The sequence below is a fragment of the Phalacrocorax carbo genome, chromosome 2 (assembly GCF_963921805.1).
Source record: "Phalacrocorax carbo chromosome 2, bPhaCar2.1, whole genome shotgun sequence".
NCBI classification, from domain to species: domain Eukaryota; kingdom Metazoa; phylum Chordata; class Aves; order Suliformes; family Phalacrocoracidae; genus Phalacrocorax; species Phalacrocorax carbo.
In genome coordinates this window covers 56,219,136-56,246,837 of record NC_087514.1, presented here as the reverse complement: position 1 = coordinate 56,246,837, position 27,702 = coordinate 56,219,136, and the positions used below count along the sequence as shown (strand labels likewise).

At 38.0% G+C, this 27,702-nt stretch overlaps 1 protein-coding gene across 9 annotated transcripts in view; it reads right to left on the bottom strand.

Annotated features, from left to right (window-relative positions):
* The window catches only part of PTPRM (protein tyrosine phosphatase receptor type M), a 495,715-nt gene that overhangs the window by 161,659 nt on the left and 306,354 nt on the right, over window positions 1-27,702 (bottom strand). For 5 of the 9 annotated variants that reach the window (XM_064442974.1, XM_064442975.1, XM_064442979.1 and 2 more), the window contains exons 12-14: window positions 22,557-22,830; window positions 21,372-21,408; window positions 16,074-16,148 (exon numbers count right to left, since the gene is read on the bottom strand). In XM_064442974.1, the coding sequence (XP_064299044.1) occupies window positions 16,074-16,148; window positions 21,372-21,408; window positions 22,557-22,830 (386 nt within the window). The remainder of the gene's footprint in view (window positions 1-16,073; window positions 16,149-21,371; window positions 21,409-22,556; window positions 22,831-27,702) is intronic. The other 4 variants (XM_064442978.1, XM_064442980.1, XM_064442981.1 and 1 more) reach the window with 1 other exon arrangement.

Genomic DNA, 27,702 nt, shown 5'->3' with positions numbered 1-27,702 from the left:
AATGAAAATATTTCCTCTCTGAGAAGAAAATGTTTCTTCTCAGGTGAAACCAGGATATTCTAAGATGGTGAGTACTTCTGAGTGCCCACAGTTACACTTTTGCCCTACGTCTTCAGAACTCCTTACTAGGAGGAATGCCAGGAAAACCTGGCAATTCATATTGCTGCCAGAAAAGGTGATAACCTTTAATCAAAATATATCTAGAGCTAACTGCAGGAACCAGGTTCTTCGAAAAATTCTGGCCATGGTACTTTGTGCTAAGTTAGAGAACATGATCTCCTGCCTGTCTCTGTGCCCAGTCCCACCAGAATACTAGTTCAACAGCGATACACTGCATTGCTACTAAACAATACAATTCCAAATCAATAAAATTCTCTACTTCATATGAGTTAAAGGGAACAGAATCTGGCTCTACATTTTCTTCAATGCAGATGCATAAATTTCAATTATAAACCTTGTGCCATATATAAAGAATTTTGTTAAACTCTATATTGCTGTAAGACGTGTATTTTCGTGCAATAGGCAGCATTTGAGTTGAACTTGGCAAACAGGAAGCAGTGCATCAAGTATGATGCAAATGGTAAGATGTGATAAGGGCTTCACAGTCCTCTTTTCAATCTAAAACCCAAGCAAGAAAGCAAGCAAAGTCAACAGCAAGCAGCATCTTTTTAGAGGTAATTTCTAAGACTGGTTCCTTCCAAAGAATACTCTTCATTATCTCCTTCAGGCTACCTCACCCTACTGGAATACTCATAGGTAATGCCTTCCTGAAAACAAATTCTGCCTTACGGTTTCATTCCTTTCACTACGAGTTCCACTCATAGTTTTGGGATCATGAATACTGCACATTAAAAGTAAGTGAAGGCAGCATCGCTACATTTTCACAAAGAACTCTCAACTATCCAGTGCGTTTTATCTCAGTGTCATTTCTCTCTTTGATAGCACAGGCTCCTCACTTCAGTGGAACTAGCTAGACTTACACTATGCAGAGGAAATAATATCAAAATCATATTCAGAGCACACACATTTTCTGCATATCATGGAGTGCAACTTTCACAAAATGCCTTCGATGACACAAAGCATTACCGTCCTGGGAGTCATGGACAAGCTGGGGAATTCACTGCTATTGCAAATTCTCCAAAGAAAGCCTAAGCAAGAAGAGATATAGAGCCTAACATCAGGACACTGAAACTCCCATATTGCATCATCTGTTGATTATTCAGTTGAGGGATCATCCCGAACTGTCTAAGAAAAGTGCATATAATGTCACCCCGAGTTAAAAATAGAATGAAGCTTCCCACCATGATGGACTCAGCCTGACTCAGAGATTGTCTTAAACAGTAAGCATGATGTTTGGCATGCCGTTTTAAAACTCCTATCATTAATTATTATAAAACCCCAAATATTGGCATTATGTCAGCTCTCCTTTAGTTCCATTCAGATTCTCATGCATTCCCTGATAGAGTCTTGCTCCTTTCTTGGTGTCTGTGGGTTCAAAAATCCACTCAGGTATATGAAGCAAATTTGCCACCTTTCACCTTTCTTGAGCATCCCTTGAGTCTTTTAGTATTAGAAAAGCTGGATCAACTTTCTTCATTTTATTTAATACTGTTTATTCCTTTAACATACCTCATTTTTTCTACACCAGGATTTTTAAAAATTGGTGTGTCCTACTCCATTCTTTATCCCCCTTAGCATTCTGTTTGGTTGTATTTCAACATCAGATGGACACAAACAACTAGCCCCTTGTTTATAGTGAAACCTGCATCCCTTTCTTTAGTGCAGTGCTCAATTCTGAACCCTTTATGAGTTAAAAGTAATTCAAATTTACCTCTGCTGAACACTATATAGCATTTATCAAGACTGAAATTTGAGTTGGCACTACCTCTTTATTCAATTTGCTTTTGTCCTGCTGAAATTTTTCAGAGTCCTGTGTGAATTCTGCTAAGCCACATCACCAAGCATCACACTCAAGAGCTGCTGCCTCAACGCTGACTCTTCCATGTATTTAACAAACACACTGTACAGCACATAATATGAAAACCTTAAGTGCGTGATCTACAATAAAAGCTGGCAGTTTACTTCTCTCTGGTTTCTGCATGATAGGTAGATTTTGATCCAGAGTAATATTTGTCTCTCACCTCATAATTACTTCTTAACTGACTTTTAACCTATAGCCACACAGGCAATTGCACCGGCACCATGGGGAGAAAGGTGAACCGTGTGTAAGGGGATCGAAGCATCTAGGGGCAGTAGTTCTGAAATTCATTTTGACACTCGATAAACTGCAGTGTCAATTTGTGCTTTTAGTTTTGTTTATATGTTTTCAGGACAAGTTTGGAAAATTACTATTCCAAGTATAAAAAAATGATGGTGCGGTCTCTCTTTTATTCTGCTGTACTGACACATACTGAAAAAAATTGAGTGAAATGTAATCTTTCTTTACAGAAATAGTGTTAACTGTACACTATTGTATCATGACATTATAGCCCTGGTGTTTTATTCCAGTTATTATTATTGTTTTAACCAGTTTGTCTGACAGTAATTTTTAATTTCCTTGATCACCCTAGAGCCTTTAAAAATGTATGGCTACAAGACTAGTAGAGTTCTATATCTCCAGTAAAAAGTCTGTTTTTAATGACAGACAGCATATTGTTTCCAACAGCTGAGCTAAGCCCACTGCATTTTCCTTACAACACTGGACCTAATGACTTATTTGGGTTTTTTTTTTTGTTCATTTTACCTTTAAGCTTTTGGTTCTACCCTTGCACACAGGAAGCCTGACTTTAAACCTTGCACAGTAAGCTCACTTCTGTTTTCTTGTTGTGACTGTCTGGGCTAATGGAGTTAGAAGAATTCAAGGCCAAACTGACACATACACTGTGGTCCACCTTTAGAAAGGTAATAGGTCAGTAAAGAGTGCAGAACAGCTCAAGGGAGCTGCTCAGAAAGTAAAAGGACAAGGAAATATTTCCTGCCCGTTTAAAAAGAACTAAGGTGCTGACTTTGGAAAGTCCTTACCTGACGAGAACAAACTAGAGTGCTTCCTGCCAGAAGTGAAAACCAGAGATACACTTACAGATAAACCCCAAGGTACCACAAAACCCAGCAAAGTTTTTCCACAGGCTTCCTGCGCTGAATAAAGTGGAAGGCAGCAACACTGTTTGGTTCCATACCCTTAGTTATTTACTTTTCTAATTAATATCAGTGATTTCGATTTTCCTTTTACTTATTTACTGCTCATTCTTTGTGGCTTTCCCTACAGCAGCACTTGAAATGTGAAATATCTTTTTTTTCCCTTCACTTAGAAAAAATGGCAGTCAGCTGGCCTGATTTATGGCTTTTCCTCATGGGTCCCATTTTGTTCAGTACTTTGCAAGACCCAGTGATAATATTTTTAAGTAGTATCCATGAAACATATAAAGATTTTATTTCACTTATTTTTTACTCTCAGACCTATTCCATTAATTTTTTCTTAACATTGGAATCTCCTTTTTCTGAAGTTTAGTGATTACTCGGCCACTTCTTGGCATCTTACCTCCTCTTCAGATTGAGAAGTGAATGATAGTTGCTAATATTTAGTCTCTGCCATACTGTGAATTCTTAAATTATTTCATGCAGTGAAACTTCTATTTCAGTACCATGGGTTAGAAGACTGGGTAAAAAAAAGTCTCCTTTTTGAAGCTTTTCTAGTTCTCATCAGAGATATACAGGTCTGGCATTAGTATTATTGGAATAATTTGTGCTTTTTGGTAAATGGTTCTGCTACCTCCTCAGGTATAGAATTTCCCTTTCCTTTCTCACTCAGAAGGCACAAGTGCCATGTTATTTATCAACCCCAAAATTTCATAAACAACAATGTCCTGTAGGTAGTTTATAGATAAAAAAGTTTAAGAAGAACTATTCCTCATTACAGTGGAAGCTAAGACTATTTGCTGAATGAACTAGCCAAGCAAAACAGTATTCTTTTAACTTACATGCAAGCATTACCTTGTTTTTCAAAACCAAGGAAAATATTCTTCAGTAAAAGAAATGGACCTCTACCAAGTTGAACAAAAACTCTCTCTCCTTCCCTCTTTGTAAATGAACAAAATTTGGGCTTGCTTTTCAATGTTTATTAGTCCCTTCCAAAAAAATGTAGTTAGAAATGACTGACCACTGTACAGAAAAGAATGACCAATAAGATAACCCTGGCTCAACAGCCTAGGAGCTCCTAGTTACACTTTCAAAGAAAGGAGTAAGATTAGATCTGTTAGTACTAAAAACTGGCTATAGATTGTTTTGTCTAAAGCGATCTTTAAAAAATCCAGACATTTCTCCTATTTGAGTCAACAAATAATCCTTTCCTTTCATTAACTAGACTGGTTTCATTTTATTTCTCCCACTCAAGGTTGACCATCGTTGCTGCCCTTTTTACTTCCTTTCTGCAGCTTTAAGCTCTCAAAAGGTCCTTGCTTGATAAGTCACTTGCAAGCCTTTCCAACTGTATTTCATTCACAGGTGTTCCAGTGACTGATGTGATGGCTAACCTTACAAGGCTTTAAAGTAATAATACAGTTAGTCCAGATCATCCCAGTTTCCAGTCAAACTTGAGACTAACTTGCTGTGTTAGTAACTAGCCTATGATTTATGTTTTTTTTATGCAGGCAGTGCGATTCAACTATCTCATCTCAGCACCTGCTTTTAACTTATTTCACAGAGTCAGGAAAATGAAACATTATACCTCTGTGTGATTGCTGCACTGTGATCAGGTGGTAGAAATCATGCAAAATGACACGAGGCAGAAGGGAGAGAGAGAGGTGTTTTGCTTCCTTGGAACACCCATAACTAGGATTCTATTGTCCCTGCCACAAAGTAAGAAGACTGAAAAGATCAGAGAATTTGGCTTTAAAGACTGCCCACGCTCTCCAACGACAATACAAATGACAATGGCTACTATCATTATTACTTTCTATTATTTGTATGATAGTAGGATCTAGAAGCTCTGAATCAGACTGGGAGCTCCACTGTGCTAAGAACAGTGCGAGCACACAGCTAAGCAACCCGTGCCACCAGAAGCATACTAGCTAGCTGAGCTAGGTCATAATAGGCAGGTGTAGCAACCGGCAAATACCCGTATGAAAATGCATTTACAACACCCAAATAAATGAACACTTCTCTCTTTCCTGCTCTTACAGCTAGCTGGTATCACTCAGCATTACCAGTTAGTAACACAGTAGAAACAGATCTTCAATAGTGGTTTGAGGGACAGAGTAATGTTTTTATGGACGATGTTGATTAGGGTGTTCCAAGGAAGGAAGAAACATAAAGGTTCATGAACATAAAGGTAGGAAAAACAGAGGTGCCAAAAATAAAAGGCTGGGTTAAAATGCAGTGTGACAAAATAAGGAAGTACACAAATATGCCTGTGCTACTGGTATGAAAAGAGGTGCTCCACAGAGGTAGGCCCTTCTTACAAATGTCAAATGATTAATTCCAATTAGGATATTCCAATCCTATATTACAGACTGCAAAGTACACCTGAATGGGGCAGTAGTGAAAAATGTTGTTTCCTCCGGAAGTTTCCTCAGCATTTCTACCCCCGTATCCCTCATGACTGCAGAAAACTGTACCCTCATTTTTAACTCTGCAGCAGCATTACTGGTGTTATGAAAAGACAAGCCAGCCCAGCATGCTTTTTATTTGAGTTTCAAGTTCATTCCAGATGCCAGGATTTGTGACTGTCTTGGAGAAGACCCAAAACACATACGGATCTGTAGATGAAATGAATTACCACCCTGGCTAGTCTGTTTATACTGTAAGTAACTGGCATTTGGTCCTCATCTGCTAGCCAGCATGTATTCTTCTAACAAAGTCTTTGTTTTATTACTCCTGGTAGAACTCCAGCTAAGGGAGAAAGTTCTCCCTCCCCTTCCTCATTGTTAGCTTTCAAATCAGTGCTCCTAGTTCTCTTTCAAAACTGCACTCCTTTTTTTTTTTTTCCATATGGTAGAAGTTACAAGGTGTTGTTGGGCAGGGCGTAATTTGTGACAGAAGGTGGTTTTGATCAGTATTTTTTCAGTTTTCTCTCTCTAGCCATGCCTTGAATGTATTAGCTTTGTAAATACCGCAGAGTAGGGTCCGCTTTACTTCTCTTTTTACAGGATTTTCCCCTTTCTGTTCCTGGTGTCTTTTGCAAAAGTTCATGTATAAACTGCTTTTTCCATGGGGCAGGGATTGTGTTTTCTTTCTGTTTTGCTGAGCACAGGAGCCATTTAAGAGTTGAAATCGATGTATCCTGATTTTCCATCCTATAAGTGTTAGTGCTCAATAAATCTACTTTTCAAATGTCTTGGAAAGAGGGCAAATAGCATTTATACTTTAGCAGGACAATATCTTCTCTGTAATTTATAAGCATCGGTACAATACCTATTGCTGTGAATAGATCTTCCTTTCCTAAAAAAAGATTTCTGTACTTCCATAAGACAATCATGCTGATTTTTAAATGCAGGAAAAACCAGCATTGTTAAAAGATCTATGCTAGGAAAGGACCATCAAAATAAGGCTCCACTGTGTAACAATAATTATGAATTATTAATTTTGTTTGTGACATTCTTTACAAAAATGTAAATATAAGCGACAAAGAACTGCATGAAAAGAAATGCAAAGAACTACTCCACTGATGAATATGACTCATTTAACTGACTATTAAATGAACTGTATCTCTCACTGGTGGATGATTCATGTTGGTGCATGTGAGCAAAAAGACTTTTTTTGTTAAACATCTGTGTTTCTGGTTGTCAGGAATAATAACATTCTTTACAAAACATGCCTAAAACAAATAAAGTTCTCAGTTTGACACATATCTTTTGGTCTCATCACAATCTATTTTTTAACAGGATTTTAATCCAGAGTCCTAAGACTGGATTTTTCTGAAGACTGTTTTTTTTTAAGAAAAAAACTTACAAGAAAACAAGCAAGACCTGATAAACAAACAACTCATTTGCTCCTTTGCAACAAAACCACCAACCTTTCTGATAGCTCTTTTTCCCTTTTCTCTTAATCAAGGAAAATTAAATAATTAAAATTCATTAAAATTTTCCTCTCCAGTGGACACGCAAGTGCCCACTGGCTCCCACTGAGGGTTGGAAGCCCTCACTCATGCTGGAAGAAAGAAAGTGTAAATCCTCACACCTTCATAGCACTGAGATCATTAAGGGATGTTGAAGGGATACTCAACAGCTACGCCACAACCAGAAATTAGCAACAAGTCTAGAATACACAGGCACAGTGTGATCTCCTTCTTGGAAATAAATAATTTCCTAAGGGAAAAATACAAAGTCTTTGGAACCTTAAGCTTTCAAATGGCTCTAAAAGGTACCCCCACACACTGTCGTCTATTTTATGAAGAAAAAAGTACATATTTATCAAGTACTCACTCTGTGTGGCCAAAGAAGCAGCCACAATGGAGCACATCACAGACCTCTGTGTCAACAAAGGGAAAGGTCATGGCAGCATATTTGAAAGACAGACCCTGCCTTGGAAATAAAAGATGAAAGCTTCTTCTGACTACTATGGAAAGAAGAAACTGGGCTTCTTTACCAAACTGCTCTCTGACTACCCAAACACAGCAAAGGTCAATATGATTTCCAATATGAGTTGCAGCCCTATCTTCTACAAGTAAGAAAAGTGTGAATTTGAAGCCTGAAGAGGACTCTTCCCCCTTTAGGGGATGTAAAATGTGGTTTTGCTAGTACTAAGTTAGCCTCCACCAGGCAGGGAAGATGTGAAATCAGGTCAGAGTAATTTTTCTGGAGCTGACCTACTCACGGTGAAACTCAGCTACAGAACTAGATGTTCTTGGCATGAACAAACACAACTGCTTTATTTTCCATCCATGAACGCAAGGGATCACATCCACCACGGGAACCGAGTAACCTGAAGCTACGGGTAGGAAGTAGCGGGGTGAGGGAGGTACTGTCTATCTTCTGATCTTGCTGACACTGAGGATTTACTTACAGGAACACTAACGAACAGTTCCAGATGGGAAGTCAGTGAAGACCTGGTTACTTTGCCATCAGGAGGAAGGAGGGGTGGGGCAGACGGACAATGTAGCAGAGGAATCTCAGTGGTAGGTCTGCACACCCATGCATTTTTTGGCCTATGCTGCCACTGGCGCATAGATGAGGCTGACATTCCTAGTGATTTCCACTACCAGCTTCCCTCCACATTGTACCCCTTATGAAGGGTTCTTCAGAAATCCTTCAAAAGCAATCACACTGTCAGAATTTACTTATCATTACTCACTGCCTACCTCTTTTCTTGAAGGAAAGCATAACATAGCTCATTCTACTCAAAGATAAATGGAATTATGCATGCAATGATGCACAGAGAAAGGTAAAAATATATTTGTAATACATTTTATAAAATCCAGAAAAAAAAGACATTAAACTTTTTTTTAAAGCATTCCCAGAGTCCACACTGTTTTGAGGCAGGAAGGTTGGCTAGAAGAACTGGAAAGGAGAATCAGCACAAGAAAGGAAAAAAATAATTCCACAGAATTCTAAATCTGTCTTTGTGCCAATACAGTGCAGCAATTCTTTTGTTCACACTTCAGAAGCATTTACAGTATTGACAATAAAAAACCTGTCCAAACTGAAGCAATGTTAGATGAACCAAGATTCTAGTACAGGGACAAGAATAGACTAGGCCTCCCCTGAATGGTTATCACTGATTTACGTTTCATTTTTCATATATTTCCTGTAGGTTTTAGGGGTTACAGAAAAATCTCCATCTGTCCTATTTGATTAAGAATGCCTTAAATAGCCATTTTTGTCATCAGTTCCTTTCATATAGCTTTTAATTATTGGCACATTTACTCATAACCAGAAGCTGTGTTATTCAATGACAGCGTACTGAAAAGTGCAAAATATAACCATTTTCCTTCAAAAAGGTTTCAGGACTAATTTGTTTGCTTCTGACCAATGACAATTTGCCATTTTTCCTCTGTTTCCCTTTGTGTTTCCAATGTGAACTTAAAAGACAAAACAGAAGCTGAAATGACTGTATTTCCCCTCTCGTCGGCTTGAAGCTATGTGAGACGCAACCTGCACTCACTTTTATGCAAAACTGTGACTCAACTTTCATTTGCATGGGAGTTTTCTGTTTACACAAAAGCTTCCCAGTGGTCAGCAATAACAGAAAATCAGATGAAGAGAAGGAAATGAAACTTCAAAGTTTCAGGAAGACTTGAGAATGTACACATGTACCTGAGTGTCTTTCCCAGAGCTCTAAGACTATTGGCTCTTGCAGTCAAGCTGCCATTACTGCAGAAAAGGACATTTTCAATACAATGCCTGGAGAAGCAGGTGTTAAAACCCCATCTATAACTACAGTCATGGCTTGCATAGTGTTGAGCTATTACTCCAAGCAGACAAATGCAGCTTGGATATTTATTAAGATTTCAGTTATTTCAAGGAATCTAACCTGAGTGAATTGCTGAAACATTATTTTTCCCAAGGTAGTATGTTCTGTCTTTTGATTAAAGCCGACAGTATTACTCTCCTCTTTGCTGTACTACACTAACCGTAACACGTTTTAATGTTCACCTATACATTAACACAGATGTAATCCATGTAATATTGCATTACACATTTGTTAAACTCTCCAGTGATACAAACACCAGATTTGCAGTTCCTAAGAAGTACAGGTTATTTTACCCACAACTGTTCCCACATTTTCCTTCAAATTAAAATTCTAATTGCTTAGCATTTTATGAAAACAGTCAATAACTACAGATGGGAAACATTGAAATTCACAGGCTTTTTTAGTTACTAATTATATCTGAGTTTCTCTGTCTTGCCTTGTCTGTCCTTAATTTTTCATTGTGGTACATGCAAAACATGTTCTGCTTTGGATTTAAAAATCAGAGGAATAATTTTTAATGCAGAAATTAAATAACACACTATATGACATAGAACAATGCTCTAAAAATTACCTACTGGTATTTTTGCTTTGTTTTATATTTTCTGCTTCTCTGTAGTTTTCTGATTTTGAAATATTTTGGATTAGATGTGATACTGACCAGTAGTACACAGATGGCAGAGAATCCTTCAGTTTGTTAAGAATTTATCCTGGTCAGTTCATTCACGTTGTTATTCTCATGACTGGGTTTTATGTTTCCACTCTCTGTAATGAGATTAAGGAAAGTGCCCTTCCCTCAGTCCAACCTCAACCAGCCTCACAGATATCCTTATATTAAGATCACATAGATCATTTTTCAAGCTAGAATGAACCACTCATCTTTAGTGGCTTAAGTTAAATTTTGTTTCACTCTCTTCACGAAAGAGATATTTGATGCTGACACTTGGAATCATATTCTTCTCTCTGCTATGGACTGGAACACTCAGGTTTCCAAATCAGTTGTGTACTTGAGGGATGTAACAGAGCTCCTGCAACGACTGGCTATTAACTCTGTAGCAACCAACTTTTTAACTCCTCTGGATAAAAGCCACGTGGTTTCTAGAGTGAAAAACATACCTAATTAAGCTACTTGTCCCTCCTAAAGCATAGGGGAAGATTGATACTTTCTCCTAGGTCACGGGATCTTCTCCAGCGGTTCCCATCCCACGTCTGTAACACCGCTGGCTCTGGTAATACAGTGCCAGGGTAGCTGACGACCTATACCTCCTTGGCCAACCATAAGCATCAATGGCCAGAACAGAACCGCTTTTATCCTCCCTACTGTTTATGCAGGAGAGCTGCAAAGGTCCTACTGTCCCCAACCCAACCTGTTCAGAGTAAGAGAAGCTGAATGGGAGGAGGCCATGAACCCCTGATCAAAGCCTCTGGTTTTTCTACAATGACTTGAACACATTCAAAGCTAAGGCTGCTAATTCATTTTCAGAAAACCTTGTAGGAATTCTTATTATTGTAAAACATGAACTGGAGTACTTAATATTGCAACAGAATCACACTGGTAACTGACTTCTAATAAGCTCAGCTTCTCTATTGTCTACAGCTGGAAAGGGCTTATATTTATATTATGGGTTATTCCAGCATTTGTGAATTGTTATCAGCATTATTTTTAGGCCCTCTTTGTCTTAACCTCACCTCTTCTTCAGGTGCTCTGTGGAAAATGTACTTATGCTTAAAATCCTAGATGCTTTGGCTGCACTGTCTTAAAAGCAGAAAACCTGACATTTGACTCTGTAATGTACTAGGAAAAAAAAAGGAGAAAAGGAAACAGTAGCTCCCATGGCACTCCTGTATCCTCTTAGCATTTCCTTGTAACTATACTGTTTTATAGATGAAACTGTCACTGCAAAAATGACAAATATAACACATAAAAGAACAAAAATGGGCAATAAATCACAAGTGACACTCCAGCCCATTGAAATGCATTCAGCCGGTGTTGCAGAAAGCAACAAGATTTCCTCTTGGTTTGCATTCTGCCCAGCTGAGCAAGGGGGCCAGAATCCTTGAACACTCAGAACAATTGCTGGGACCATCATGTAAAAACAGGCTTAGAATTTCACTTTGGAGAGTCAGATCCATTCTCACTCTGCTTTCCTTGTCACTTGGCCTTTCAGCAGCATCGTAATACAGCTTTGACATTACACCGCCATAGGTGCTCACCCTCCCCTGGATACCTATCCAGAACTCCCACTGATGTATATGCTGTTCAGTATCAAGAATAGAATAAACTCCTAAAATGGTGTATTCAACTTGCAGACAGACATATCTGCACATAGCTTTGTCATTCCAGAGAGCACTGTAGTCTCAACTAGCAAATCATGGGTTCTCCATTACCCAAAATAACACTTCAAGTTTCAGCATGTCAGAATACATCTAATCAATGTTACATGGTTAAAGATGGAAAATAATGAATGTCTGTCCAGCCCTTGTTGCTATACCTCAAATGCATTGTAAAGGATGACAAACTAGATAAATAGGGATAAACAGGAAAACACTCCTTCTCAAATTCGTGCTGCTGGTTCTTGTGTTAATAAACAAACTGTGTTTTCAGTAATGCAGTACAAGTGCGGAGTATATCCCTTGACATAGAAAAAAATTCAAAGAGGTTGCGATTTACTCAGTCAATTATTTCAGTTGGTTTTTTTCACTTTTACAGTGGAATGGCTGAGAACAGAATCTGACCCAGACTACAGCAATAAATCTTGCTATGTATTGAATGCACATCTGAAGAAATCTGTATATTTTATTATGCTGCTAACTTCATAAGGGAGAAGAAACCAACTGGGATTATTTTATGACTGCTTTTAACATGGTTATAAAATATGTGGCTCACCTAGACCTTAAGGTATGAAGGGTAAAAAACATTTAAGCTTTAAGATTGCCACTATCTTTTTAAAAAAATTCTTCCCAGTTCTTAAGTATCAGTTATTCTACAAAACTTCTGACATATCTTCTTGTATGTGATTTGTACCAAGAATTTAATCTATAAAGAGTGTACAATATAGAACTCTCCCTTCCAGCTGCATGTGTAATTAACAATGGGTAGTAAAAAGGGCGTTCTATGGAAATCAGTCTTAATAATATCCAGTAAAGTAGTGGCTGCTCCACTAAATCACAAATGGAAATACTTTAATTTAAATATAAGTAGCTCAGACATATTTCAACAATTAAGAAAATGCCTGAAAGAATGAACACCCTAATCATAATTCCAAGCATGCTATTTTATCAGAATGCAGACAGAACAAAACAGATGAGGGCCAAGTGAATACCAAATATGGCCAGTTTAAACCTATTACATGAAGTGTCTCTTACAAAACAGTGAAGGAAACCGCAAATGCTTTCAGGCCTTCTCAAAACCACGGATTTGTTTTTCAACTTTAAAGTCAAGATCATTAGTCACTTATGTATGTGGTAAGTTTTTTGTTAACCTTCTACATGATTTCAAATGTACTGTTAAACCGTATTTGTTTATGAAAACATGGAGATGGTATCATGAAGACAATTATGTTTCATGTACACAGTGTTCTCTCCTGGCTGACAGATGTTAGATAGCTGGATATTCTTCCTGTCTGTTGGAGGTCAGTGTCAATTGAGCAGATTTCAAGGTGGTTACTTTTTGTAAGGTTAACACTGAAAGCTAAACACTATTCCCCAAATCTAAATTCCTTAGTTATTAAGTCATTGAATTGGTGATAATATTCTAATACTAACAACACTAATTTGCCTATTTGGGATTGTAAGAATCAAAATCATACAGTTGCCTTTACGGCATGTTATATTATAGTATAACTGGAGGATCACTACATTGCTACATTGTAGGTATTTAAGTACAACTGCAAGGAAAAGTTTGCTTTGCTACAGGCTGCAAAGGAGTACTGAAGCAAGGAGTGGCTGTTAAGATATTTAGGGCAAACAGCAGGTAGTCATATAAATGGAATTAATCTTCTTTTTATATGAAAAAGAAGAAGAAAGGAAGGACAAAGAGGAACTAATACTGCATTGTTTATAAACTGCACCAGTGAGGGCCAGGATGAGTTGATGATGAGGGTGGAGAAAATGAGTCCAAGTAGCGGTGACTAGAAAGTTGAGCTGTATTATCATGATCTTTCTGAAGAGGAAGAAATTTCAAAACTGGTAATAATTTGCAGCCAAGACTTAAAATTTTCATTATGCAAGAAGCATCAACTTTCCACCTGAATAAAAGAAAATCCCAGCCCTGACCTCCTCACTGCTGGTTATGTATCTCCTCAAATGCTAAAAGACAAAATTTCTTGATCTCAAATGTAATTACTTTGGTGCTAAGCAAAGAAGTCAGGAAAAGGCACTGAACAGAACACGTTAAGTAACATTATTTAACAGTTACAGCTGTTGTTGTAACTACAGTTAGCAACAGTCCTCTGATTTCCGCATTAATAAGTCCTTTTACATGTAGATCCTTTCCACAATCTGGGAATTTGTAGGAGAAAAGTGTGGGGAGAACGTGCATCATTCCCTGCTTCCTCATGTCCAGTCCAGCTCCTGTAAATCTCCCTTAAGAAAATCTTTGGGTTCCTCATGGATACTGCAGATACCAGTAATGCTGTACTGCCCTGATGTCGAAAAGCCTGCCTAAGGGTCCCCTACACAGTATGTCTCTGTAGAAAAACATTAATTCCCCTTGCTGTCATGGGACCAACCACATGGGCTGGGTGAGGTTTTTTTCAAAAAACTCCTTATTGCAGTTGTGGCAACTGAGAAGGAGGAAGATGCTTCTTTCCTTTTGATCACACAGTCTTCAAAAACACGAGAAGGGGTTGTGAAAATGATGAGGGGATTTCAGAGGCTTTTCAATACTATTCACAGATAGCCATAAATACTGTTTGCAGGTATCATTTAATATTTTCTTTTTTTGCCATAAAAATTAGTTTCTGCTAGAACAGATTTTTTAAAAAAAAAAAAAGAAAGAAAAAAAGAAAGAAGTCAGATCTGACAGACAGCCACAGAGTGCCAATGCAATGGGCCACCAGTGACAAAGCAACCAAATACTTTGCTGGCTGTCCCATGCTAGCTGTATCTCTGTTCTCTCATTGTTAACGACTATAGCCACCTCCCTGTTATGGAACAGCCATATCTCCAGTGTTTTGTGTAGCTACCCAGTTTTGCCTTAAAACAAAAGAAAACAAAATAAGAGAAGGAAAACATTTAATTATCCGTATGGAAAAATAAATAAGCTTATTTGAATCCTGTGATGAAGAAATCAAAACTTGTTGAAGTTCAAGGATGTGGAAGAGATGTTTTTTGTCTCTTCCAAGCTTCACTTCTCAAGTAAAAAATAATTGAGCTCTAAAAATTTATGTGGACAGGGCTTCTGACAAGCAGCACTAACAAGAACAAGCTAGTACTTCCTGGCATCATGTAAATACATTATTCTGGTTAGTTCATATGCTATTACATAATACAGGTATACCTGCAACGATTTTGTCTTGACTGACATGGCAACTTGGGCATTATGGATCTCTCAGCTTTGTTATTATAACACATACCCCAGAATTTAAAGCTATAGCAGGCATGTCATTAATCCTCTTATCTTAAGCTGAATCCTTTAACTGTTCCTTATTGACTATGGCAGTATCCAGATGCTACGCATCTGAACTCCTTCTTGTCCCTTAGACACCCGGGAGCAACATTTCCATGCTTCCCAAGTAACTATGCCGGTATTCTTGAAAAAGGCAATGACTTTATCCTATACTAAATGCTGATGGACTAGGTCTAGCTTCCCCTGTTACATATTCCATTAAACTCACCTTAGATTCTAGAGTTTTTAATGCTCTTTGCTTCTGTTTAAAAATAAAAAGATTTCCAAATCTCTTAAAAGCTCTACGCATGTGTTTATTTTCTGACAAAATATATCATTTCCCCAGGTTCACAAAGGTTTTCTGGTACATTCTGAACTGGCCTTCAGGCCACACACAGCCTAATAATTGTCTGACTTGCATACTCAGTTTACTTTGACAATTAGATTTAAAAACCTTAGTCTTGTTCATTCTCATATGTCACACGCTAAGTTATTTTGTTTTAATCCTCCAAGTTATGTATGACATAATTAAAAAGTAATCCATTTTATTTCTTTAATTTTTTGCATATTGAAATGTTGCCAGAAAATATGATCTTCTCAACATTCTGCAGTTAAAAAAATCCATTAATACAAGATCTTTGTCCTAACTTACACATGCAACTCCTGAGCCTAAATTATGTAGAAATTCTAGTGTCTTGATCTAGTAACACAGAAAAAAATAAACAGGTACACAGATATAGATCTATATTCAAACTGTCATTTAATTTACGGTTTGAGCAAGGCTAGATCTCTTTACAACATAAGGCTTGAAGGAACATTCCACAGATCACACACACAATGGGCACATGCAGCGGAGTTGTATGTACAGGGATGTGAGTGTAAGTTTTGGTGCCAAGCACACAACTTAATTTAATGGAGCTGAAGAAAAATTGATAAACAAAAAGAAACTGTCAACAGAGAAAACTATTTATGAGCAGAGAGTGAAAAAAAACATCAGGGAAAAGGAGCCAAAGAAAATGAGACAAAATGGGCATGATGACTTGTCTATACTTGAACATCTGACCTGTTAGTTGGTCGTCGCCTGCAGCAGGGGCGATGCGAATGTATGGTGTTGTAAGCTGAGTCACGATTATCGCAGCTAAGGCAAAGGAAGATTTCCAGGTCAGCATGCATGAGGGGAAAAAAAAGCCAGACTGAAGCTAGGCCAGCAAGAAGAATCTTGGTCAATAGTTTATTGTCTGAATTTCTTACAAATAAAAACCAAAAAACTCCCACAAGTTCCTTTTCATCTTCTGTTGTTAGTTTGGTTATTCTGCAAATTAATAAGCTTTTGTATGTGACTTTAATTCAGGAAGAGGACTCAAAGCACATTATTTACATATAATGCATTTGAGGAAACTGGAGACTCTTTGGCTCTGCTAGTCCCAGCACTGAGCTTTCTAAGTGAAAGGTAACTGCTTATTCAGATTACTCTAGTACTAACTAACTTCTCCAGGTAATTCGAACTCGTTTCATTTTTTTGTCTTCCTATTTCATATTAGTAGATTTTTCCTAGAATTTTTTAAAGATAATTTTCATGTAAAATATTTTTGAGCTAGCTAAGATTCGTTTTTCTTGTACCCACTTGGGCCTTTGTTCTGAAAATGCACACACTACACATATACTTATCTTTCAGCATGCAGAGGATGACCACTGAGAGTTGGCACGCTTTTAGTTAGGTACGTATGTAACTGTTTAAGGTCCAAGTTTCAAGTTCGTGTTTTGCCCTTAAGACAAGAAAAAGCTGAAAAAACAGAATTGTTTGTGTGCCTGGAGTATTCAGACATTTCTGTCAGAGCTGTAACAATCACTGACTGGTATAGATAACTACTACCATGATTCACATTAATAAAATCTCATATTTCTTTGTTTGCCAGCAGTTCTATGATTGCCTCTCAATGGTTAAGCACACTATGATACATATATATTAAGGAATATAAAAAAAATTAAAAGGTCAGATCCAACGTGATGCAGCTGGAGAATGATGCAAAGAAAAAATATTGGAAAATTAAGGACAAAATTATATGAAAGATCACTCATTTACATAGAACAGCCTGGGTGCTATTAGAAATGTGGCAACGAGTGAGGAAAATAGATCATCTACCATCTGCAGACAATTAAACTCAAAACTGTTGCTGCATAATATTTTGAAATATCCCTCTGCAACACTGAAATGCAGTGTTGATGGTAGCTGCTAGAGTACTGTTGCTATTGGATTTAAAATACTATAATATCCTTTTCTCTCTCATAATTAATGAAAGCCTTCCAATATTGCAAAATTAGAACAATGATGTCTCCCTCTTGAGAACTGGATTCCTAGGAGATAAACAAGATGCTTCTATCCAGACATTGTTGTAAGTCATATCAGGAAATATAGTCTTAATATAAATCACAAAACACCACAAAGTTGATATCAATAAACTTGGAGGAATTTTGGAATGTTTTCAACTTTGCCTGCTGAGATTTTACAGTCATTTAGCTTGAAGAAGGAGTAAGTATATGAAAGCCATATTTCAAGCAAAATATGAAAACTTTTATTACCACTGGTACAAAAATCTCTTCCTGGTTTTTGTTTGTTTGTTTGTTTAATTATCTTGTCAAAAATAATGGGAGTTGAAACCCTGCCGTCTCCACATTTTTATATACACCAAATAGTCACAGAGGTCCTAGAAGCCTTTCTCTACAGACAAGTAAGATCAGAAGACTCTGCATCACAAGAATATGCCGTCTGATCCTTCTCCTAGCAAAGCCAGTAGCAAAGGTTCCCTTTGACTCCACCAGTAAGCAGGAGGAGAACTTTCAGCTCTACAAAGCCCAGTATTCTGATCCTAAATTACATTTACAATCATTGCAATCAGGATTTTTATATGATCTCTAAAAGAACACATTTAATATAGGTTTCATTTGTAAAAATGTAATAATCATAAAACAAGAGCTTTTTTTAAGATGTTACAAATTGTGGTTGTTTAAGATATACTTGATGGAATGAGAAGCTATTATCCAGCTACTGACCCTACACATGCATTTGACCCAGCAGAGTTAGGCTGTACTTCTCTAGAGTCAGGCCGTACTTTTCTAACAAGAAGTTAGATATCAGTGTGATAACAGGCTGGCTGGTGCACTTTGGCTCTGATCCAGCAACACAGTTTAGTGTGTGCCATTTAAGCACATGCCTGACAGTAAGCACGTGCGTTACCTCTGTTGACATAACTGGACTGAAAAGTGACGTACCTACTCAAGGGTTCTGCTGGATCTGGGGCAAGAACGCTATCTTCACAATATACTTACTTCTTTGTTTTTATTTTTTAAAAACATACAGAAGTATACAGTAGGCCATGGAATGAATGCTGCAAAACTCAGTGGTACAACAGAATCTCAATGATCTTAAAAAGGTCTCAAGGGCACCAACAACTTTTAGATAATCTGGAGTTGGGATGATTAAAGGAAATAAAGGAAATAGAGCTAGCAAATGCTATAGCTATGCTCACGTGAGGTTCTGAACTTCCATATCAGTCCTGAGGGCAGACTTCAAACAGGCTAACCACACACCCTTAATACAGACAACGAGGTGGCTTGGCCAAGCTCAGTGGGCTCAGGGGAGCAGCTAAGAGGTTGCCATGGGTGACCTGGATCCCAGGAAGGGCTGCCAATGTGCTTGGTGCAATCCTCAAATTCCACGGGAATGGAATTACAGAAGGTTTTAAGAAACAAGCGGACAACTGTTTGTACTCTCATGTTTGTTTTAAAGGATATGCTTTATGGCAATAGGCCTTTATCCAGTAAAATACATGTCTACTTTAAGACAGAATAGTTGCAATGTAGTCAGTGAGATTATTCTTTGTGCACAAAATTAGGCACACAACTGGCTTGATAAGAGCCTAAAAGCATATAGTTTCCCACATACATATTGAATTCTAGAGTATGCCTACTGACTCCAATAGCCTACACAAAGCTGCAGGTATTTTCAGGATCAGACCTTAATTCAGAAGAAGATTGTACCAGTTTTATATATGAATGGCCTAGAACATTTCCTTTTTGCTTTAAAAACCACCAAACTTGACCTTTTAAAGATGACAGAAGCCCAGAATACAAACATTTCAAAAATTTCATTAGTATATGAAAACTAGATGTACTGGAGAGGGTTCACAACCTTATTTGTAAGAACAACTGTAATAAATAGATGGACAAAACGAGCATATGATAGTTTCAGTAGCTTACTATCTAGTAGCTATACTGTAGTCGCAAAACGCAGTAGAAAATGGTGCATGTCTGTAAGAGATCAGGCACAGCGGTCATAGCAGCTTTTGTTTCCTTGGGTACAGGCAAGGTAAGTGCTGTACTAAGCTGTTTAGGGGTGTGTGGACAGAAGGGAAGGTGAACGGGAGAGGACAATTCTGTCTTGCCCCACTGCAGATGTGGTGACTTCTGACCTACAGATGTTAAGCAGTTTTGCTATTTTTTTCTAGTCCATATATGGGAAGCCCAAAGAGGGCACGGAAGACTGTTTCTCCCTCAGATACTCCTGTTAGATCTAAAGGGAAAAAATTATTAATATCATATTAAACTGTATCATGGTCTCCATTCTACTGTTAAAAATTAATATAGTTTAAAAATATAATACAGACATTCAGTTTATAAGCATGGAAATCAGTGCTTTACAGAAGCCCTGCAATAAAGTTTTGCACCAGGGACTATGAATGCAACTGAGGACACCTCTGGTTTCAAAGTTCTCACAACAACCCCTCATATTATTTTACAGGCTTCACAAAGGCATTACGAAGAATTCTGAAACATGCTTTCAAAACAGAAATGTATGGAGATTTGTTTAAATAAAAGCTGCATTTCTCACATCTCCATTGCCAAATGGGTTAGCAAAACAAATACTGCTTGTTGCTATGGGAGCTATTCCAACCATAAAGTTGCCCTTGCTTCTCAAATGAGAGTGTAAGATTTTTCAGTCAGTCAGGTAACTGAAACAGCTCAACATCCATTAGTGATTAGGAATACATATCTTCAAATAATTTAAAATCCATTTCTCTAATCGCCTATTATGATTACTGAGGTAATGTAGTCCACTCCAGGTATCACTGAAGCTACTGGAAAACAACACAGGATCCCACTTGAATCTGGAATTAATCTCTCATCTATATTTTATTGGGTGTTAGTTTAGATATTTGAAAGTTTTCTGTGGTTTAGTAAGCAGTCTGTTAGTAAATTAGAATGAAAACTACTTCCTTTCATTTGGAAAAAAAAGAAACAGGAACCAGTTCAAAGAGCCACAAAAAAGTATTTGTCACATTAGTAAGGACCCAGCCTTTCAACAGAGGCAACTGTATGCTAACATTTCTGTTCCTTTTAAGTAATGAGATTCTCATCCATCCTATTTAGATTTAGTGACGGTGGTGGAATTGTGAACTCTGCGTGTAAAGGAATTCATGGTGGAATCAGTTACATTAGGGATAGTCACTATGAGACATGCATGATCTCTTGCAAGGGACAGTGGTACAGGGATGAAGTAGTTTTTGTTTCAAACTCTCACCAGGTGCCCAATACCACAAGGTGGTATTACCTGTTCCTACTCACAGCAGTACTTTCTTTCCTTTTCCCCTATTACATTCTCCAAATAATCATACTACTACCCCATCACTTCTTCTTCAGGCTTTGAAGTTGCCACCAGCTAGAGGTACTAAAAAGGTGATACTACAAAGATAATCACAGACAGATCCTAGCCTCCAAGGTTAAATATACCATCAGCATGTTTATCTGTCCCTGCTTGGGGATCAAACCTATAGCTAGCACTATCTCAATTATACAAACTTGTCTCACAACTGGTAGCATCATGTGCTGACAGTCCAATAAATATAGCTGATCTGTACCATGAAAATGAAGAACATGATTTCTCCACTTTTCTCTTATAAAGCAATTAAGATAAGATAATTGCTTATGCGTAAGGGGTAATTTTTCACTACAGATGTATAAGCAGCTAGTATGTAATCTGCAATTGGCAATTTTACAACTCTACTATATACAGAGAAGTCCAAAATATTTATTGTGAGATCATATAAAAACCCACAGAATATATTTTAAAAACGCTGTATTCAAGTAGACAACTAAAAAATGTGTAATACATTTATTCTTAAAAACAAACAAACAAACAAACTTCCTAATTCTCAGCTAGAAATGCCAATGGATCATTTAAAATTCTGTAATAGGCTTAGTGATGCCTCTTAGCAATATAAACACTTCTGGAAGTTTGCAAAGACCATGTGAAGGAAAGGTCAGCAAGCTGAAATACAGAATACATGACATAATATGAACATACCTTTTGTGGCTACCCTGACGCAGTCGATTTTGGTTTCCTGTGTCAAATAAAGAGGAAAAAGGTCACATCTTGTGTTTCTAAGCAAAGAAAGTCATCCATGACTCTATTCTTAAAAGTACTGATAAAATGTCACAGAAGTGTTCATTTAATGTGCCTCATTACGTATTTAACTGCTTATTAAGCAACTCTAATGTGCTTTCAAAATATGGACAAACAGTGCTTGGGTGTGGTATATAAACATCTCAAGATTCCTCTAAAAGTAGAAAATATGTGAAGGATATCCACAAGAGTGCAGGCAGGTGTTCAGCTTTTTTCCTTGGGCAACATAATAACCTTGGGAGATTTTTCTTTTTCTAACAGATAGTATAGTTCGAGGCATCACACTAGACAATTTTAGAAAGAAAAAATAATCAATGGTGTTTCACATTTCTGCACTGTCAGTGCACTGTGAAAGAGGAACCATTATGGTTTCTGGCAGAAAACATTTCCAGGCTGTCAGCACAGACAGCCAAAGCTTATCAAGAATTGAAGGGCTCTGGGTAGGTCTGTTCACGAAATGAAAAACAATTCCAGGAAGAATTAGTCCGATGAAACATGATCTGTGAAGACCTTTTTACACAGTTTTCATTTCAGTTCTGTCTACTTATTTTTCTTTTACTGTTTGTAGAAAGGGCGGGGGGGGGAAAAGTGGTTTTTAATTTATTCAAGGCAACCAAATGAGATAATGGGAGTTCAAGATGTTACAAACTGAGGTAATGAGACTGGACAGGCCAAGACAGATGTGCTAAAATCCACAATCAAGTTTGGCTTAAACATAACACAAAAAATCACAACACTCTCCTCTACAAAGCAAGAAAACAAACATTTAAAAAAAAAAAAGAAAGAAAAAAAAGCCAGTCAAACACACTCATTGGACAGCTTTTAGATAATAAGACAGAATGGTAACGCACTACTTTGCCTACTCACTATTGACAAAATGTGTTGTTTTCCCCTCCTCTTCCCTGTAACCTTTAATCATTAAGCAATATTGTGTTAGGAAAACTGTTATTTTTTAAGCTCGGTGTGTTAAATTTCACGGTTACTTCATTTTCTCATTAGCAACTAAATTGGGCATCTTGCTAGTTGGTGCCAATCATCTATTTACACACAAATACTGTATAAAACCACACCTGTCATAAGACTTACCCCATTGGCTCTGCTAGCAGCTTGAAAATAGATGCTGTAGCTCTTATGAGGGAGAAGAGGAGTGTTCCAGAAACCACTGTAGGTTTTGTTATCACCAATAGTAAAAGGCTGAGCAGCTTGTAAACCATTGGCTGGAAACTCTGCAGCAAAGTAGTACTGGGAATTCAAAAGCGAGGCATTCTGGAAATGAATGGGCACTGGGTAGCACTTCAGGATTTCAGTTGTCTTTTTGGTCCTCCGTGGGCGTTCTTCTTCAACAACTATTTGATAGACACTAAGAGTGTAGAAAGGAAAGAACAAAAGAAACACATGGGTTATTTTAAGATTTGGGCAGTCAACTCATTCTGAAACCACAATAGCATACCTGTATTTATGGGAAAAAAAAGGACTGCTAAATGCAAAGGACATGGGAAGAAGACGTCATGTTGATAGTCAGGTATATGAATTTGTGGAATAGATTCATGCTTTCAAACAAATTAATTTTGTTTTGGAGAAATAAAATTAGCCATACACACCACAGCTTTTCATACAGCAAATGCACAGACAACTTGTTCGAATTCTTGTACAGAAACAGCTTGCTTGATTAGTGCTAAAATGTAGAATTAGGTATTATTTTGCTCACAGAACTAAGTATAAAGCTATAGATTCCATTCTCTAACCTGTTTATCTTATCTAAATGAAATGGAATGAGTAGTAAGATAAAAATGAAGAAATAAATTACAAAGAGATGGGGAATAGTATTTGCTTTACTGTTGACATTATAACTATTTATGAAAGCACACAGAGTAAATTACAGTCTGTTAGAATTTCGGTGGTATATTGACTGTTACTGAGCAAGAATAAAACACTTTTTGATGGAAGTTATTCTTACTCAGAAAATCACTTTTACACGTCTTAGAGATAACCGATAACCATATTTTTAAGTGTTTCTGCATTCTGCAAAGCAATTCAGTTTGCACTTGCATTCTTTGCTGTACTGGGACCTACAGGGAACAGTCCATCCCTCTCCACTGTAAAGGTGCTATGGACATTCAAGCAGGAACAAAGAAATTGTGATTTCTGCTGGTTATGCAAACAGTGTAATCATTATACCCTTACAGTTGCTGTAAAAGCCTGAGTCAGTGCTTTCAAATCTGTGAAGTGGGAAGTCCAGGTCTCTAAAGAGGACTGGCTTGCAGGCTTATTGCTTCACTGGGGACCAGTGATCCTTATTCATTATTTGTCTCCTGGAATCTTGAATCCTGGTAAGCAAGTCAGTATAGGTAACTGATGTTAAAGCAGCAATGTGTCCACATTTTTCCACATCATCTACAGCTAATAACACGTTATCATCTTTCAAGTTGATAATTCATAAAAACCAGCAGTCCCTGAGTAGGGAATATTTCTGAAAGATTAAATACCCACACAGTCTTCTGACATGTTGTTCCCCATTCCATCATCTGTAGGTAGGTGATTACATTTATGGAAGACTCTGCCCAAAGTACAGGGACACTTGGGCTGGGCCTCTGCAGGTCTCAGTCTGGACCCAACAGGGCTTATTGGCTTAGTCATACAACTGTACAGCTATCACTATTCCCCTTGTGAAGGCAAATCTGGTTTAGAAATAAAAGTGATGACTTTGTACAGTCACCAAGCTAGCTCATAGCCAGTGGCCTCCTGAACCTGCTGGGGCTCTGCTAGACTCAACTTGCTGTGAGCGCTGGCATAGAGCTCTCCAGCTCTTGCACTCTCAGGAGCCTTACTGATTCAGTGCCCAACCAGACTAACATACTGCTTCTACACTCAAGCTGCCTTTGCATGTTTAGATAATGCTGTGTGCTTGAATGATGCCCCATCAGTGGAACTGTTCAAGGCCAGGTTGGACAAGGCTTTGAGCAACCAGATCTAGTTGAAGATGTCCCTGCCCATGGCAGGGGGTTGGACTAGATGGATCTTTAAAGGTCTTTTCCAACCCAAACCATACTATGACTTCATGATTCTATAACAACGTGATGCCAGCTCTGCAGAGCTTTCATAGCTGAACATCACCAAGAGGCAGAAGAACGCCAGTTGTCTTGGCCATCTTACTGTTTTTTCACCAGACCTACTGGTCATGTGCAACAGACCCCGTTCACTATGTTTTTAAGATCTAGCATCTCCAGTAGGAGATGCTGCACTTCTTACGCTCACAAAAAATGCCCAGAAAGTTAACACTGAGAATACATACCTCTTCTGCCTGATTTAGATTTGCACTGGGGTGGAGATTTAGTTTAATGTTAAAACCCTTATATTTAAGTGTCTTCATGGAGATGTCTATACATCTGTAAACTCCCATTACACTCACTGGAGAGCTTCTCAGTACAGACAACAGTCCTTAAAGACCTGACCAGTGAGGAGATGTCTACTTTTGGGTCAGCTTAATTGCTTTCTAGGCACCACTGACTATAATAACTAAATACTCAGCTCACATGTAGGCATCTGGAAGTGGACACCTAAATTTAGATGTTTTAATCTGATGCTGAACCCACCAGAAATCTAACCATGTATACAGTTGGTATAGCCAGGGAGACAAATGTCTTGAGGGTCCACTTGAAGGCCACTATCTGTACACTTTACAGGTCTTTGCAACAAAATCTACACATCTAGCACAAAGGTTTTCATTAGTTGATTAATTCCATGCTGAGTAGTAAATGAAGGTCAATACACGGCAACCTTTCTTTGATCCTATGAGAACAGATGTGTAAAAACTATCCATGAAATATCTACATTACAATCTTGTTTTTTCTCCTCCAAATCAATATTTGACATGATTTTAGTCATTAATTTTCTAGAACAAAGCACAGTTGCTTAGAACTGGGATTCCAAGCTACTTTGAAGAGAGTGTGTTGCCTCCTCTAACTACTAATTTACACTGAATCTACAATAAATACCATTTTTGAATTTAAATGAAGTATTGGAAAAAAAGTAGAAGGTGATATAAACATCTATTCTTGCAAGTTAGTGAAATGTACAGGTTGGGGGTTGACATTGTGGAAAGACGCTCTGTTGAGAAGGACCTGGGAGTGCTGGTGGACAGCAGGTTGACCATGAGCCAGCAATGTGCCCTTGTGGCCAAGAAGGTCAACAGTATCCTGGGGGGCATTAAAAGGTGCTTGGCCAGCAGGGCGAGGGAGGTTATCCTCCCCTTCTGCTCCACCCTACTGAGGCCACATTTGGAGTACTGTGTCCAGTTCTGGGCCCCCCAGTTTAAGGACAGGGAACTGCTTGAGCAAGTCCAGTGGAGAGCTACAAAGATGATTGGGGGACTGGAGCATCTCCCTTATCAGGAAAGGCTGAGGCACCTGGCTTTGTTCAGCCTGGAGAAGAGAAGACTGAGGGGGGATCTTATCAATGCTTATAAATATCTAAAGGATGGGTGTCAAGAGGATGGGGCTGGACTCTTTTCAGTGGTGCCCAACGACAGGACCAGGGGCAACGGGCACAAGTTGGAACACAGGAAGTTCCACCTGAACATGAGGAAAAAACCTCTTTCCTGTGAGGGTGCCAGAGCAGTGGAACAGGCTGCCCAGGGAGGTTGTGGAGTCTCCTTCCCTGGAGACATTCAAAACCCACCTGGATGCGTTCCTGTGCCCCCTGCTCTAGGTGTCCCTGCTCAAGCAGGGGGATAGGATGAGAAGATCTCCAGAGGTCCCTTCCAACTCCTACCATTCTGTGATTCTGTGAAGGTGGATACACTTGCCCAATACTGCAGCAAAGATAAGAATTCCTCAGTTTCACTGAAGCATGATGGATAGTAAACTAAGTTACTTGGCTGTCGCCTTCAGGACAGTATTGTTACCTTTTTTTATTTCAGCAGGACTGAATAAGAGGGACCTCAGTCCAGACAAGGTAATATGATCTGTTTCAGTGCTGGCTGAAATGAGGATTCTTTTTATTTTTCACTCAATGATTAAAGGCTAAAGTTTGTAGATATTTTAGAAAGAAATCTGTCGTTAAAATGCTCCTTTTCCTCTGGCAAATTCATGTTAGTTATACTACATGCACTACTCCTTGTATATTACATGTTAAATGCCAGCCATCTATTCATCTTCAGATACATTAAAGAAAGAACTAAGTTGACTGGAGCAATTTCAAACTCAAAATGTCTTTTCATCCTTACTCCACAAGACAAATTAGATTTGCAAGCATCTAGACCTCAAATCTATTTGCTCTTTAATAATTTAAGCGCTGAAAGGTCAAGCAGCTCTTTTCTGTTCCCCTTTATCAAAGTCCAAGTGCTAATGAAAAATAACTAAATCCTATCTGCTGCCCAATTTCCACACACTGCTGTTTCTCTGATGTAAATTAACAGATTATAAGCACCTGGGTCAATGCAAACCTGACAGAACTTTATGAGTGATATGTTTTACATTTGTACAAATGAGATCATCTTGCTAATGAATTTTACAAAATTACCCCAATTACAATTATAATGCAAAAGCTTCCTCTAATTCTTACTGTTAAAATTGCTTTCTTTAATACATAATAGCTGAATTGCCTACTCTGAAAAGGGTTCAAGCTTAGTGAATTGAGCTAGCACTGCACCAGGACTCTATTATTCCTTGTAGGTATTAGTCAGATTTCCTGCTTGTTTGAAGTTGTGTTATTCCTTTTCCACACCTCTACATTTCAGACAATGAAGTCTTCCTACCTGTAACCCAAAAAATTAAATCTACACTACAGTGAAAGGTGCTGAAAGCATATCAACTATTGGTAGAACTTAGACTGATCTTTCTGAAGGAAAGAAATGTGATTAAAGTTAAATTCGCGGTACGCAGTTCTACTATAGCATTCCAATGCCTTGGAAATTGAACACAAGATCTACTTTTATATAGACTGAAACTTACTGTTGTATCAAGAAATGAACACATGGAAGTTATTTTTAACATAAGATTGAAGTATTTCAAATTTGGGGATTAAAAAAGGTGTCTGGGAAAAGAAAAATTGGATATAGTTTTTCAGCTACCTTTTATTTTAACCACTCCAAAACAGTTCCAAATTTAAATGATTATGCAGAGATACAGATCTGAACATAGTAAGGACCATAAGTTTGGTAAGAAATTAGACATACCAGGGTTCTCAGATATTTACTGAAATTGTGTTGCTTACATTAAAATGGTCTGTCAAT